Source organism: Cinclus cinclus, chromosome 16 (genome assembly GCF_963662255.1).
Source record: "Cinclus cinclus chromosome 16, bCinCin1.1, whole genome shotgun sequence".
In the NCBI taxonomy this organism is placed as follows: Eukaryota; Metazoa; Chordata; class Aves; order Passeriformes; family Cinclidae; genus Cinclus; species Cinclus cinclus.
In genome coordinates this window covers 1401297-1418613 of record NC_085061.1, presented here as the reverse complement: position 1 = coordinate 1418613, position 17317 = coordinate 1401297, and the positions used below count along the sequence as shown (strand labels likewise).

Here is a 17317-nt window from a genome sequence, read left to right as displayed (position 1 = left end):
AGCCCAAACAAGAAAATCCTGTCTCTCGTGCTTCAATCCTGACTCTGACTGAAGGCAAAGGAAAAAAAATAAACACTAATACCCATCTTCACCTCCATGTCCACTTCGGCTGCACCTTCCACTTCCACAATGCAGGAAAAGCCTGTCCCAGCCCGCAGCAGGGCAAGGAGGGAATTCCATTTCACTACACACGGTCCAGGGGCTCCAGGATCAGGCCGAGCATTGCCAGATGTGCAGGGCTCTCCCTCAAAGCCATCCCCAGGCTTCAAGGCCTCCTTGGATATTTAATCTCTCTCTATCTGGGGTGTGAGGGTCAGGGACGGGGTTTCCATGCAGATGCTACAAATCTTCCCTGCTTTTACCATCACCTTTTAATGACGCTGTAAATCAGCAGGCACTTCTCAGGTGACCCCATAATTGCCCGTTTGTGTCTCTCTGAGCAGAACCCAGCCCTATTCTTCCTCCTCTCTGCAGCAAAGGAAACCTGCTGGGAGCAAACTCCGGGGGTCTGCCTGCCCCTTCCCTCCTCCAGCAAAGTCATCTCTTGGCATCTGTGCTTCAGCTGCAGCGTGGCAGCACGGGGAGAGGGCGAGGAACTGATACAGGAAGATTAAAAAAAGGCTGGATGAGTCTGTTCCTAATGCGAGCCTCGCTGCTCGCAGCCTTTGATTGCCGCACAAATAAAAGATGGAAATTCACTGCAGGCAAAGGAATTAATTAACGGGAGAAGAAAGGAGCATCAGCCTGTTGGAGGCCTGGCATCAATTCCGAGCTGGGTTTTGAAGTGGCAACAGTTTTCCTTGTTCTTTTCAAGTTGTTCTCTGTCCTGCACGGTAATGGGGGAGCTGAGAGCACGGGTGGTGCCTCATCCTGATCACCCCTCACTGGGGTGGGGTGACACAGGACAAACCTGCCTGGCACCCCTGCCCCAGCACCTTCCAGCTCCTGCTGCTCCCCATTGCTCTCATCTGGTCTGCTGAGATCCTCAAACCACAGAGAGCCACCGTTCTTCACGGGGCTGCCCCTGGTTTGGGGGTTTTTATTGGCCTAGGGGATGGTTTGGGAGGTTTTATGACATGGGGGATGCTTTGGGAGATGGTTTGGGGGGTTTTATGGCCTGGGAGATGGTTTGGGGGTTTTTAGGGCTGGGAGACGGTTTGGGAAAATGGTTTGGGGGCTTTTATGGCCTGGGAGATGGTTTAGGGGTATTTATGGTCTGGGAGATGGTTTAGGGGTATTTATGATTTGGGAGATGTTTACATCTCCAAATGGTTTTGTAACCTCTGCTACTGAGGTTTTGCTGCAGGTGAGAAGAACATGAACCACCTCCAGCCCACTTCCAGTTCAAACTGGGATTGTGTTCAAACACAGCTGTGCACATTCACACAGACCGTGGTACTCCTGGTTCCTGGGACAGCTCTCTTGCCTTCAGGGCATGCTGGATTCAAGCAAGAACTGAAACTCTCCCTGTGCCAAAGTTCCATGACTCAAAAATCATCGAACCTCTGGGGATTCCTAATAAAATCAGAGGCGTTCCCACCCCGTCCTCCACCCAGATCGTGCTTTAATTTTCATTCAGCCACATGCAAAGAGTGAGATCTGTCCCCAGGAGCTTCCCAGCTGAGCTCAGGGGGGCTCACAGCCAGATTTCTTTCCAAAGGACGCTGCTCACCCCTGCTCTGTATCCATCAACTCAACGTCACCCAGCAGGAGTGGGGCTTTGGGGCTGGTTTTGGGGTCAGAGCTGGGTACATCACACACACACACAGCTGAGTGTGGAAGTCATCAGCCCTCAGTGTCATGAAACCAGAAACCCCCCAAGAACCAGGTGTGTGTTGACACTTCCAGAAATTTGTTTGGTTGTGACGCTGACATGAGGCTCACACAGCTGGACACAGCTGGAGTTAGGTGCTCACTAAACCTGCAAGCCTTCATTTATTTAAAGGCATTTCGCCCAGAAAAAAATGTTTAGGAACGGTCTTGCACCACCAGAGTGATTAATGCTGGAAGGAATCTCCCCTTCACAGTTCCTGTTCAGTAATTCAAGTTTTATGAGCCTTTAACATGAGCGAGGCCTGGGTGTGATCCCTGCTCAGCCCTGTGGATGCGGGAGACCCTCACACAATTCCTGATCCTCCTCAAAGCAGCGAAATATGAATTTTTAATATCCACACCAAGATCAGAACTGAACAAGGCTGCCCCTCATTATCTGCCTTGTAACGAGACGGGGATCAAACAGGACAAGGGGCTGAGTGGCGCAGCCCCACACGTCCCTTCTGATGGCACAGAGGGTAATTAACCAGCGTGTCACACTCAGGCTAACGAGGGTGACGCGCTGGGGGTCCCAGCCCCTCCCCTTACCCAGGGCTGGGGGCTCTGAGGTCACCTCTGCTCCCCTCACCAGGGACGAGGTGGATCAATGGGTCTGTCCCAGTTTGGGATGATCTGTGACTCTGAGCTCAGCACAGGTAATGTCCCCACTGCCACCACACCCCAGGGGCTGGGGGATGTTGGGGGGATTGTCCCTGGGGTTCCCTAAACCAGCCCAGGGATTTGGGGGGGATAGGGACACCTTCATCACCAGCTGGCAGAAAGTGAGGGATGTGACACAACCACAGCCCTGGGGACACAAGTGACCTGGAGCCATCGGCCAGGGGTGACACTGACATGGAACTGTGACAGAACCAGAACCAGAACCAGAACCCAGGGTGTTTCCATCCATCCATCCATGCATCCATGCATCCATCCATCATCCATCCATCCATCATCCATTCATCCATCATCCATCCATCCATCCATCCATCATCCATCCATCTATCCATCCATCATCCATCCATCCATCCATCATCCATCCATCCATCCATCATCCATCCATCCATCATCCATCCATCCATCCATCCATCCATCCATCCATCCATCATCCATCCATCATCCATCCATCCATCCATCATCCATCATCCATTCATCCATCATCCATCCATCCATCCATCCATCCATCCATCCATCCATCCATCATCCATCCATCCATCCATCCATCATCCATCCATCTATCCATCCATCATCCATCCATCCATCCATCATCCATCCATCCATCATCCATCCATCCATCCATCCATCCATCCATCCATCCATCATCCATCCATCATCCATCCATCCATCCATCCATCCATCCATCCATCATCCATCCATCCATCCATCCATCCATCCATCCATCCATCCATCATCCATCCATCCATCATCCATCCATCATCCTGCACCATCCAAAACAAGCTCTGAGCTCCCCACCCTCCCTGCAAACCTCCCAGCTCTCACCACCTCCTAATTAACGCCAAACCCACATGCAGCCAGGATCCCAAAAATTCCCAGGAGGCCAGGGCAGGACGGTGCCTGAGCACAGCAGATGCAACCCCAGCCCCGCACACTCCTCCCGTGGATGTGGCACTGGGATGCTCCCAGCCCCTCGTGTCGCACCCGGGCCCTGCTCCACGGAACAGGATCGGCCCTTGGGGACGCCTGTGTCCCTTGTCCCGCTGGCAGCAGCCCAGTCCTTCCCGACGGCTCCTTTGTGCAGGAGCGGCTCCGGCGGCCCGGAGCGGATGCAGGTTTGTCACGCTCGGGGCTCTGACACCGCGGGGGGACGTTCCGCCCGGCCCTGCCCCCAAAAACCGGCTTTTCATGCAGACATCAACAAAATGCCTTCCTCAACAAAACCCAAATTCTCGGCTCAAAGTACTTGGCAGCGACCCCTCGAAATTTTTCTCAGGCTTGTGTGGCTTCGGAAGATGACTTCGGGAAGCAGAGAAACGCCGGAGGAAGCAGCCGATGGCTCTGGGGGTGGGAAGAATCAATCCCCCCCGTCCCTCCGGCCGCGCATCCCGCCCGGCTGGCGCTCGCAGGGATGGGGCTGGGAATGCCAGAGGCAGCCCTGGAGAGGCTCCAGCACTCCGGGGACCTCGGGGACATCCGTGTGTCCCCTCCCTTCCACGGCTGCAGGTATTGACAGCGGCAGCCACGAGCGATCGCGCTGACAAGCGGCCGATCGATGGCACTGATCGAGCCCCTCCGTGCTGCTGGTAATTGGAGGATTTCTTTCGTTTCCACTTAATGGACATTTCCTCCCTGGCAGGGTGGCCGCGGAGGGGGGGATTTGTCACTTGGAATTAGTGGGGAACTCGGGGCACAAGCGGGATGAGGCAGGGAAAGATTAGGGCGCAACCAGCACCTCCAGAGAGGGGAAATAAAATTAAATTAAATAACCTGATCTAGGGCTGCGGAGATGGCAGAGGCGTTTTGGGATCCTGCCCTGATGGGGGCTTGATTTCATCCGCAGAAAGAATAATGGAGTTGTGGAATCATGGTTGGAAAAGCTCTCTAAGATCGGCCAGTCCAACAATTCACATCCACATGACTTTGAAATCCCTCCAGAATGGGAATCCATCCCTGCCTTGGGCAGCTGTACCACGGCTGGACAGCATTTCCAGGAGGAAATTCTCCCAAAATCCCACCTGAGCCTTCCCTGGCCCATCCTGAGGCCGTTCTCTCTCCTCCTGTCCCTGTTACCTGGAGCAGATCCCAAATCCCCCCCGGCTGTCCCCTCCTGTCAGGGAGTTGTGCAGAGCCACAGATTCCTCCTGCTCCCCCTTTTCTCCAGGCTGAGCCCCTTTCCCAACTCCCTCAGGAATTCTCCAGCCCCTTCCCAGCCCCATTCCCTTCCATGCCCTCCGTGCCATGCAGAGCCCAAAACTGAGACCCGAGTCCCCCTCCTGCAGCCCCAGCAGGTCCATCCTGCCCTGCTCCGGGGGGGCTGTGGGGAGCAGAGGGGGATCAGGAGCAGCTCCCCCAGCCCCGGGGTTTGGGATGCTGCGGCTCTGGAGCAGCTGGGAAGTTGCACAAGGCAGGAGGCCCTGGCAGTCCCCACCGAGCAGGGCTGGGATGTGTCCTCGGGGGACGGGATCTGTCACTTTGCTTGGCCCTTGCCATCAATCACCGGCGTGTCCTTTTATTTATTTATTTTTTATTTGCATAAGGCGGCTGCGAATTCCCAGCTGAATCGGCCTGAAGGGTGTGGACAGGGGAGAGAAGAAGATGCCAATTTTTCATTCCAGCTGCACAAAGCTCGCTAGGTGTCCCCAGGGCCAGGTCTGCCCACGGCCACGGCCACGCAGGCACAGCTCAGGGGCTAAAATCAATAAAATCAATAAATCAATAGCAAAGTGGTCACTCAGCCTTTCCCTGCCCAAGGACCTTAACGAGGTCGCAGCCTCGTTCTCTCCACACTAATGAGTGAAGATTCCTAATAAGACCTCGGTGACAAGTGACTATATTAATGTAATTTTCTCCTGCTCCTGATCAGTTCTGTGTGCTAAGATGCAGAGTGGCCCCTGGGGCTTGGGAGGCTCCTGCCACCCCTGAGGAGCTGCTGGCTGGGAGAGAGGAGTTAATTCCCCTCGTGTCCCTGCCTGCCGCGAGATTTCCTCAGTAGAACACACCAAAATCGCTCCCAGGAGGAGCCCAGAGCTCACCCCACTCCCAAAGGGCTGCTCTTATCCCAGGCTGCCTAAATCATTCCATGCAGGTGTTTTAACAGACCAAACAGTGAATTTCTCTGAATTTCAGCCATTCCTCCCCACATTTCAGTCCGGGACCGGCACTCCACGTGCTCCAGGGCAGGGCAGGGCAATGGAACGGGGATGTTCTCTGGGCCACCTCAGCCCTGGCTCATCCCTGCTCTCCACAAGCCCTGGAATCACACGGAGCTGGACACTGAACCCCGAGCCCTGGGGTGACCTGCAGGACCCCCTCAGCTCCCGATGCCCGGCCTGCCACGTCCACATTTGCAACTCAAACGAGTCCTCAACTCGAGAGTGACTCACTTAAGGGATGCACGGATAATTCTGAAGATTCCTGTGATCTCTGAGCTGTCTCTGAGCAGAGGGACAAGGAGGTGAAATCCAAGGAGCTGCTGGGAATTTTCCAGCCAGGACCATCACCACAAAAAGTTTAAAACCTGAGTGAGACCTCAGCCTTGCCATGGGAAAGCTCAGGGCTGCAACCACCACAGGTTTGCCATGGTGTGACTGGGGGATTTGGGCTATTCTTCACATGGGGTGAATTTGGGGAGGCTCACGGGGTGCCCACAGAAGCTGTGTCTGCCCCTGGATCCCTGGAAGTGTCCAAGGCCAGGATGGATGGGGCTTGGAGCAGCCTGGGACAGTGCAAGTCCCTGCCCTCAGCAAGGGGTGGCATGAGTTGATTTTTGAGGTGCCTTCCAACACAAACCATTCCAAGATTCCATGAATTCCCGCATGAAAGGAAAGACTCATCTTAAACCACTGCCCTGACGTGCCCAGCCTGGACCAGCCCTGGCTGCCTCCATCCCCCAGCCCAGGCTTCCAAACAAGTCCCACAGGAGCCTCTCAGAACATCCCTGTGCTCCTCACTTTAATATTTTTGGCTATCCCAAGAGCTGGGATGTGGGGAGACTCAGGTCCCATCCTGTTTCCAGACCTGGAGTGTCCATCCCTGTCCCATCCTGTTTGCAGAGCCCTGTCCTGCAGACATGGAGCATCCATCCATCCTTCATCCATCATCCATCCATCCATCCATGGATCCATGGATCCATCCATCCATCATCCATCCATCATCCATCCATCCATCATCCATCCATCCATCATCCAACCATCCTTCATCCATCATCCATCCATCATCCATCATCCATCCATCCATCCATCATCCATCCATCCATCATCCATCCATCCATCATCCATCCATCCATCCATCCATCCATCCATCCATCCATCCATCATCCAACCATCCATCATCCATCCATCCATCCATGGATCCATGGATCCATCCATCCATCATCCATCCATGGATCCATGCATCATCCATCCATCCATCATCCAACCATCCTTCATCCATCATCCATCCATCATCCATCATCCATCCATCCATCCATCCATGGATCCATCCATCCATCCATCATCCATCCATCCATCCATCATCCATCCATCCATCATCCATCCATCCATCATCCAACCATCCATCATCCATCCATCCATCCATCCATCCATCCATCATCCAACCATCCATCATCCATCCATCATCCATCATCCATCCATCCATCCATCCATGGATCCATCCATCCATCCATCATCCATCCATCCATCCATCATCCATCCATCCATCATCCAACCATCCATCATCCATCCATCCATCCATCCATCCATCCATCCATCCATCCATCATCCATCATCCATCCATCATCCATCCATCCATCCATCATCCAACCATCCTTCATCCATCATCCATCCTTCATCCATCATCCAACCATCCATCATCCATCCATCCATCCATCTATCCATCCATGGATCCATCCATCCATCCAACCATCCTTCATCCAACCATCCTTCATCCATCATCTATCCATCCATCCATCCATCATCCATCCATCCATGCATGGATCCATCCATCATCCATCCATCCATCCATCATCCATCCATCATCCATCCATCCATGCATGGATCCATCCATCATCCATCCATCCATCCATCCTCCCATCCATCATCCCATCCATCTGTCCTTCATCCATCTCTCCATCCATCCACCCTCCCTTCCTCCTTCCCTCCCTCCCTCCTTCCCTCCCTCCCTCCTCACCACCAGCTCCCTAAGCAGGAGGATTTCCACAGCCCTTTGAAAAGCCATTTAGAGCTAAGTCTTGGTATTAAACCTGGCCTTTCCTTGGGCAGGTTTTCAATCTCTGCCCGAGCCTGTTGCTGCAGAAAGTTTTGGAAAAGGTCAGGAGGAAGCTTTTAAGCATCTTTGCCAATTAAGTGCTGTAACCCCCTCCCCGCCGCCAGAGCTGCCCGTCTCCATCCCAGGGGAAGGTAATTACTGTTTTATAAATAAGCTTTGAACTCTCTTAAGTAATTGTCTCTCCTTGCATGAAAGCACTCTCTAAATCCACCAGCCTTTTCCACCTTCTGTCACTTATCTAAAAATAATCGAGGGGGAAAAAAAATCCACATAATACCTTTAAGGAGAAACTCCCAAACTATCCTTTACACTGCAGTGATTATTTCTCTAAACTTTCAATAATTCCATAAACAGAAGCCTTGTGGCTTTCCTGGCTTTTGGTGAATTTTTTGGGCAATATTTTCAAAACTTCTCTGGAGTTACATGGATTAAAAAAAAAATTATAAAGGACATGCTTCAATATTTCAACTTCTATCCACTGAGGTTACAACAGAGAGCACCAGAGAAAGGACAGGAATGAAGAAGCCTTTTCCAAAGGTATTAATTCCCTTAATATATTTTTTTTTAACCAGCCCTGTGATTCCTGGGTGAATCCAAGCAGTCTAGGATAGAAATCCTGGCAGATTTGAAATCCTTCAGAAACTCAGGTTACTCCTGCACACCCCCTGCCCAGCCCGGGTGTAATCCCCCAATTTATTTAACAGAGTCAGAGACAGGGAAAGCATTCCTGAGCCGGGAAGAGCACGGCTCCTTCCACCCTGCAAGTCGTGGCTTTTATCCCCAAAATCCCAGCCAACATTAATACACAGCTCCAATCACTCGAGCCTGACACTATCTGAGCAGCAGCACAAGGAACAACCCGACTTCATTTTGCCTGGAGGCTGAGCCAGGCTCAAATTCAGGCTCCCAAACCTGCTTGGGTCAGCAAGAAGCACTTGATAGGAACGGGGAAAAAAACGCGGCCGTGTGGAAATAAGGGAATAACAGAGTGAAAAAGGGGGGCAGGAGGGTTGAGCTGTGCTCCTCACCCCATCACCGACCCCCCAAAAGAGGACAGGCACAGCCCCTCTCTCTCCCCAGCCGCAGCAATCCTTGTCTGGGAGCCTTTTAAATGGTTTCAAATGTTAATTCCTCATCGTGGCAGTAAAATCTATTTTTAATCCCACGTGAAAGCAGTTTGCAGAAACCCAAACTTTGCACGAATTATGGATTGCTTCCCAAGGCCGGGCAGTGCTGGCTGTGTGTTAGGGAGCAGAAAACAGGGACACATCATCAGGGAGACCCACCCGGCTGCCAAGGGGGGAACCCAGCGCTTAAACCCGCTCCTAAGAATAGGGCTGGGGCTAAAACAGTGCATAAAAACCGCTACGCCCTAAGGAAAAGCTTTAATGTATCTTATTCTTAGTTAAAATCAATTTTATCTCAAGTTTCCCCGCATGTTTTTTTGTATTTGAGGTTTCATTTCCCAAACGTGGCGGGGGGGGGGGGGGGGAGTGAGGATCCGGGAAGCTGAGGCAGAAAGGTCTCACTTGTGAATGGAAGTGGGAAAAACAATAAAAATAATAAAAAAAAAAAAAAAAAAAGAAAGAAAGAAAAGACTGCAAAGTAATAAAGGCGAGAAACTGCAGGGCTGAGTGTCTGCGAATGCCCCGGGAACACAAGGACCGCTCCGACCCGCAGCGCTGAGATGGAGTCCATCAGGAGGAGAGATTAGCGGTGCCAATGAATAAAGATCACGTCCCGGGGCAGGTCCGTGCATCGCCATCCCGCTCCGGCCACATTCCTTTGTCTCTTCCCACCTTGGCTCTTCCCTGTGAAAAGCTCGCCCTGGAAGGGGACACCAGAGCGGTGCCAAAAACGCAGCCTGGTGACACCGGAGGAGCTGATTTTATTCAGCAGCTCGAGCTATAGAGTGTCTTGATGTGTCTGTACAATCACAAGGCGCACAAAAACCCCTCGAGGCACCTACTTAGCTCCACTTTTCAGCTGCCAATAACACTCCCGGCAAAAGTCAAAAGAGCAGCGCAGCAGCCGCGTCCTTCCCCTGTCGCTCAAAGGCATCGGGGTTGCGAGGTTCCGACATAACAAAGTCTGGCTCAAGAAATCCTGGATGCCTTTCAAGAGCGGTATTAGCTCCTGTGAATGCGGTTGGGGAAGGGGAGGGGGCAAACCCCAAATGCCAGAGAGCTCCGGCTCCCCCCCTCCACCTTCCCGGAGGTGCTCCCGAGCTCGGACACCCCAGCAGCAGCACAGAGGGATGAGGAACCCCACGGACAATTCCTCCTCCCTCCCCTGCCCATGCCAACTTTCGTGTTGGACGGGACTGGAAAAGGACAATGAAAAGTTCAGTTTGGCCTCTGAGAGCCTCGGAGCTCTGGGCTGGCTGTGCAGGGCCAGAGGATGCTCGGTGGGGATTCCAGCTCCTCGTGTCCTTTCAGCTTCAGGGCTCCAGCCTGGCCAATCACTAGACATCCCATAGTACTTTTTAATACTTCTTGTCCAAACTGTGTGAAAAATAGGGAATCCTTTACAATTCCTACAAATGTGATGTGTGCAGCATCCAGGGCTCAACCCCAAGGGATGCGAGGGGCGGAGGGAGCCTTGACCCAGCACCATTCCTGCCTAAATCTTCCTTTGGTTCTTGGAAAAAGGAGGAAGACAGGATGGAAAAGAGGAGCAGGGACCCCAGATCACACAAGGAAACACGAGACAGAGGAAAAGCCGATTCACATTGAGTCGACCTTGCCACAAAATTTTGGCGGAAGGGGACGAGGAGACTTCTTTGGATGAGGCTCAGAGCTTTCCACACGATTCCCTCAAAGCTGAGTTCCCCTGAACTCCCTTTCCTGCAGCCCAGGCCCCTCTCCCATGCCCCCCAAAGCTGCTGTTCCCTGCCCCATTCCCCACAGCCCCAAAATCCCTGAGTGTGTGCCGAGCTCGGGTGCACAGCAGCCGGAGCCTCTGCGTGGGAACCAAACCAGCTCTGGCATCCAAAAAGGGAACAAAACCCACACAGAGATTCTGCTACACCCCCAAAATGTCCCCAGTGGAGCAGAGCAGTGGCACTGGAGAGCCCCAGCCCCACCACACAAGGTGTGAACATGTCCCCAGTGTCACCGGTGAGCCCAAACCTGCTCCCCTCACAGCGAGGGCGTTCCAGCCCTTAAATCCCTTCACCCCACAAATGTTTTCCTCAATCCCCGCAGGTAAAGGCACGGCCTGGCCTCGCACTGTCACTGATTCCCCAAGTTTTGCAATGGATTTCTGAATATCACCCCAAACGGCTCAGATTCAATTCAGTTTTTAACATTTGTCCTCACCTACGTTCCCACAAAACACAAACAATCCCAGGCTCCCAAAGGGGACCCCCCCACACCCCAAAGTGGCAGCAGACACACCGACATCACCTCTTCTTTTTATTTAGGTTTCCTTCAAGCAGAACTGAGTGCCAAAAAATTAAAATCGTGTTTTGCTTGAGGAGAAAACATCCCATCATGCTTGCATTAGCCATTAAATCATTTATGCTGCAGCCTCAAAAAGGTGTTTAATCTTCTTAGAATTAGCTAAAGCTGTAGTAACTCAAGGAATTCTGAAGGAGATGCTTTTGCAGAACATTTTTTTTTGACTACTGCTCCAAAAAAAAAAAGGGGGGGGGGGGGGGAGAGCTTTGGGCCATTTCAAATTTAAATTAAATAAAACAATCTGGTAAGAGTAAATTATTTCAGTCAGTAACTTAAAGCAAACCACTCATCACCCCACGAGGAGATGCTGCAGCCAGAACAGGGAAATCATTACAGGACAGAGCTACTAAGAAAGAGCAAAATCATTCTGGAGTGATATTTCCAAGGGATTTTTTTTTCCACATTTACTCGAGACAAGCAACAACCTACAGGTGCCTTCAGGCCAAATATCTTGGCGTGAGAAGCAGTTGGTGTAATTTCAGTTTCCTAGCAAGTTCAAATATTTAAAAAATGTTTACACCACTTTTGAGATATCCATAGGAAAAACCTGATTTTCTGTCCAAACTTCTCTTTCCCTCAATTCCAGCACATCCCAGCTTTAAACATTTAGCTCTGTCTGGCTTTCCCGGGGATAAAATCCCTCGGTACTGCGAGGTCTTGTGAGAAGACAAAACAAGAGGCAGAGAGGAGAGGAAGCGAAGGGAAATAGTTGTGTGCGTGTGATTAAAACCACACTTTATGCAGAGTTAAAGTAAAACATCTCCTGATTTTTGCCTCGCCTCAAAGGATGCGGATTCTCCCCAGAAACCTTCCCCGCTCCGTTTCTTCAAATTTGCCACAACCACACGCGGGATCATCTCGAAACTGGTGTCAGGCCAGGCTCCCTGTAAGCACTTCCAGCACTCAAAACTCGCAGCAGAGCCATCCAAACTAAGATTTATTTCTCCTTCTCCCTGCGGTCCGTCCTGCGAGCGCCTCGTTGGGCTCCGCCGAGCGATATGAAAGCGTTCGATCTTCCCCCGCTTTAATTATGTGCTCGCACTCATTAAACTCCCATTCGGCCAAGCGAGAGCCATCTCGCAGTCCTCACCCTCCCCAAAATAAAAAAAAAAAAAAAAAAAAAGATTAGTGATCATCATTATTGCTCCTCGAGCAGCGCGGACCAAACGGAGCTGAGGAATGAGCTCATAAATCACGGGGATATTAATGCAGCCATAAAAATAAGCGTCGCTACTTACTGGGTTTTGAAGGTGTGTTAAAGTCGTAACTTTACAGCCCAGATGTGGGCTCAGAGAGCTGAAACTCTGAGGGTAAAATTACCACCAAAATTACTCTTTCCATTAAACACGCTGATTTTTCACAGGTTGTTACTTTGGCGAGGACTGGGAAGCTGCAACCTTCCCCCCGAAACATGGAGAAAGAAATGCGGTATTCCCTCGAGGCTGGGGGAGAAGGGGATGGAGAGGCAGGAAGGACAGGGAGAGCTACTCCTTTGATTATTTTCAGATGTTTCCCCGAGAACACCACGGCGCTTTCATACATCGACACGTTTGGATTGCCTTCAAAATAACGGAGCAGATTCCATCCCCGGCTTCAAGGGACTTATCGCTCCCGACTCCGCTTGGCCCAGCCGCTCTGGAGCTGGCCAGGAGACGAGAGTTTAATACACTCCACATGCACAGTAGCTGCTCTTCCGAATGCTTTATCGCCTGAAGAGTTCAGTCCCATCGAAACCCTCCCAAAACAAATTCCCTTGGATGGCTCCAGCTCTGCCTTTTGCCACAAACTCACCGAGCATCCCACGGATTCACCCCTCGCCCGCTCCCTGATCCAAGCACGGCCAGGATCGAACCCGAGGTCCTCTCTCATTTGTGTTTTTTTTTTCTCTCTAAACCGCACGAATAAAACAATTCCTAAAGGAACCCGGTAGGGAAACGAGGGCACGGCTGGGGATAAAGCTCTGAAGGTTAAAATCCCAAAGCTGGGGAGTTAAACGAGCTCGTTTTTACTGCCGGCTTCGTCCCTGGCCGGGTGTGATGCGGGATGGGAGGCGTGGGGACGGGGGGGGAGACAAGGGGACAGGGAGGAAAACGGCGACACGGGGACGAGGGGACTCGCAGAAACCCCGCAAAAGCAGCCGCCAGCCCCTTCCCCAGCCCGGCGAGGATCGGAGCTGCCGGGACCCTCACCCTCTCCCCAGCGCCCCTTCCCTCTCACCCCGTTTCTCTCCCGGGACCCGCCTGTTGCAGAACCACCGTATCCCAACCCGGGCGGCAATTAACACATCTCTGCTCTAATTACCGACCCCCTCGCCTCCTTACCTGTACCAGCGCAGCCCCTTCTCGTAACACCTGTCGAAGAAGTGGGGTTCAGCGCCCACCGCCCGCACCCCGGGGTGCGCCCGCAAAAACTCGAGCAGCGCCCGCGTCCCGCCTTTCTTCACGCCCACGATGATGGCCTGGGGGAAACGACGGCTCCCGGAGCCCCCCGAGCCCCCCGAGCCCCCCGGCGCTTCCCCCGGCCCCGCGGGCAAAGCGGCGGGCGGCGGCAGCAGCAGAGCGGGAGGCAGAGGCTCGCAGGGCCCGGGCAGGCAGGAGAAGAAGTAGGTGAAGAACAGGATCATGGTGAGGAGCAGCGAGGCGCGGCGGCCCCCGGCGGGTCCCAGCAGCCGCCCGCTACATCCCATCGGGGGCCGCGCATCCCCGCACCTCCGCCGCGCCCCCCGCACCCCCCTTTCTCCCTCTCTCTTTCTCCGAGCTTCCCCGCCCGACCCTGGGGCCCCCCAAGCTCTTCTTTACCCCATAAACCAACCACCCCCCCCTCCCTCCCCACCAAACTCCCGGACCGCCCCCCCCCCCCCCACGCCCACCCGCGGGGCGGAGGAGGGAGAGGAGACGCGCGTGGGGCGGTGACGCCCCGAGGAGGGGAAGAAGGGGAGGATGAGGATGAGGAGGGAGGGGATTGGGAGCGAGGAGAGGGCGCGGCACACACCCGGGACACAGAACCCCCCCCTTCCCCCCCCACGCGTGGCTGTCACCGAGATGTGCCAGCAGCAGCCCGGGGCACAGCAGGGACACGTTTCCCCACGTTTCCCGATGTTGTCACATGTTTCCCCTGCATTTTCCATTTTTTCCTCCCCCACCTTTCTGCTCGTTTTTCCGCGTTACCCCGCATTACTCCGTGTTTTCGCTTTTCCCCCGCGTTTTCCCTCTGTTTTTCCACATTTCCACACATTTTCCGTGTTTTCTGTATTCTTTTTTACCCATTTCCCCCACATTTCCACACATTTTTACACGTTTTCCATCTTTTTCTCTCTATTTTCCACATTTCCACACTTTTTCCCATGTTTTCTGGTTTTTTACCCATTTTCCCTCTATCTTCCCACATCTCCACACATTTTTACACGTTTTCCATCTTTTTCTCTCTATTTTCCACATTTCCACACTTTTTCCCATGTTTTCTGTTTTTTTACCCATTTTCCCTCTATCTTCCCACATCTCCACACATTTTTACACGTTTTCCATCTTTTTCTCTCTATTTTCCACATTTCCACACGTTTTCCCATGTTTTCTGTTTTTTTACCCATTTTCCCTCTATCTTCCCACATCTCCACACATTTTTACACGTTTTCCATCTTTTTCTCTCTATTTTCCACATTTCCACACGTTTTCCCATGTTTTCTGTTTTTTTACCCATTTTCCCTCTATCTTCCCACATCTCCACACATTTTTACACGTTTTCCATCTTTTTCTCTCTATTTTCCACATTTCCACACGTTTTCCCATGTTTTCTGTTTTTTTACCCATTTTCCCTCTATCTTCCCACATCTCTACACATTTTCCCATGTTTTCTATATTTTTCTCCCTACTTTCCACATTTCCACACATTTCCCCACATTTTCCCACGTTTTCCCCTCTGTTTTCCACATTTCCATACACTTTCCCATGTTTTTCCATATTTTTACCATGCTTCCCCATGTTTTCACACGCTTCCCACATTTCCCTGTTTTTTCACACGTTTTCCCATGATTTCCCACATTTCTCCATACTTCACCAGGATTTCCCATCAATTTCTCTTCTTTCATAGATTCCCTCCTCTTCTCACCATTCCTGGGGCTCCAATGGGTGGGGTTTTTTTGGGAAGGGTATCACTGGGAAGGCTCTGGTAGCAGAGCATGTGTCTTAATTAACCTATTAATGTAATTAACTCTTTTCGAAATTAGAACCCCCAAATTTTCCAAGAGGTGGAGAGTGGGGATGCACGGCCTGGGATGGGGAGGGTGGAGCAGAGCTGGATTGGGATCAGTGATGATCCTGTAGGGCCACAGTGGCACCAGGGGGACTTGTAGGATGGCAGCACTGCAGGGTGACACGGGGACAGGGTGATACTGTGACACGGTGACAAACCTGCAGGGTGACACAGGGACAGGGCTGTGGGGTGACAGTGTGATACAGCTGCAGGGTGACACGGTGACAAACCTGCAGGGTGACACGGGGACAGGGCTGCGGGGTGACAAACCTGCAGGGTGACACGGGGACAGGGTGATACTGTGACACGGTGACAAACCTGCAGGGTGACACGGGGACAGGGCTGTGGGGTGACAGTGTGATACAGCTGCAGGGTGACACGGTGACAAACCTGCAGGGTGACACAGTGACAGGGTGATACTGTGACACGGTGACAAACCTGCAGGGTGGCACAGTGACAGAGTGACAAACCTGCAGGTTGACATGGTGACAGAGTGACAGGGTGACATGGTGACAAACCTGCAGGGTGACAGAGTGACATGGTGACACAGTGACAGGGGGATACTGTGACACGGTGACATGGTGATGCAGTGACACGGTGACAGAGTGACAGGGTGACACGACGGGGTGACACGGTGACAGGGTGACAGGGTGACATTGTGACACAGTGACACGATGACAGAGTGACAGGGTGACACGATGGGGTGACACGGTGACAGGGTGACACAGTGACACGGTGACACGATGACAGAGTGACAAGGTGGCACGACGGGGTGACACGGTGACAGGGTGACACAGTGACACGATGACAGAGTGACAGGGTGGCACGACGGGGTGACACGGTGACAGGGTGACAGGGTGACACAGTGACACGGTGACACGGTGACACGGCCTCCTGGCTGCAGGGCTGGCTGCCCTCTCGTGGCTGGCGCTCGGCGGCTCCGCCTGTCCCGCAGAGGGAGGGGACAGCCCGAGGTCCCTCCCGGCTCCCCGGGCCCGCGGCCGCTCCCAGAGCATTTCCATCAGCACCGAGCCCTGCCGCTCGCAGCTCTGCTCGGCTTTTCATCAAGGACTGGGAGCAGGAGCGGCTCCAGCTCCCTGTTTGGGTTGGGAAGGGGAATGTTGCTCTTGGAAAATGCCAATTTGTCAAAATGGAAACGTTTGGCAAGAGCAGATCCATCCTGACAAATTTCTGTCCGGACTCGGCCGAGGAGACTCCGGGAAGGTTGGAAGGGGGGGTCTCACCCTCCTGGCCCTCGGGGTGGGGGTTGGCAGGGCTGGTGCCACCGCGCCTCTCGGCACCGCCAGCTCCCCCCAGTGCAGTCACAGGCTTCCTTTCTCACCTTCAAAATTTGGGAAAAAGGTTTAAAACGTGCGTTTGTGGCCGGAGCCAGGCGCCGAGGGCTTGGGATGTGCCCAAGGTCACCCCGGCCCCGTGTCTGGAAAAGCTGGGGGGGCCCTGCAGGAGGGTCCCTGGATTCAGCCCAGACCCTACGGAACAGGCAGCTCAGGCAATTGAGGGCAGGCAGCTCACGTGAAAGTTTTTAGCACAATCGGGGCAGTTGGGTTGAAATAAATGAGTTCTGCGATGTTCTCTCTGTGTTTGGTGTCCTTGGCCGGCAGTGGCCACCCTCACACCTCCGTGACCACCCAGGGGTGGCTGTGCCAGGGCCTCACCACCCTCGATTGTCCCCGCTGAAGCACAGCGAGGGTTGGTTTTCCCTCCTTGGGTCCTGGCAGGAGTGAGCAGCTCCTTGGGAAGCCCCAGGGCTGGGTCGAGGGATCTGTGGCCATGGTGAGGGAGATGCTCCATGGAGGAGCGTGGCCAAATCCCGTTCAGAGCAGCGGGATCAG

At 53.1% G+C, this 17317-nt stretch overlaps 1 protein-coding gene across 1 annotated transcript in view; it reads right to left on the bottom strand.

Annotated features, from left to right (window-relative positions):
• The window catches only part of HS3ST6 (heparan sulfate-glucosamine 3-sulfotransferase 6), a 31673-nt gene extending 17771 nt beyond the window's left edge, over positions 1-13902 (bottom strand). Inside the window, exon 1 of the mRNA XM_062503451.1 lies at positions 13538-13902. Coding sequence (XP_062359435.1) covers positions 13538-13902 — 365 coding nt within the window. The remainder of the gene's footprint in view (positions 1-13537) is intronic.
• Positions 13903-17317: the final 3415 nt, after the last annotated feature.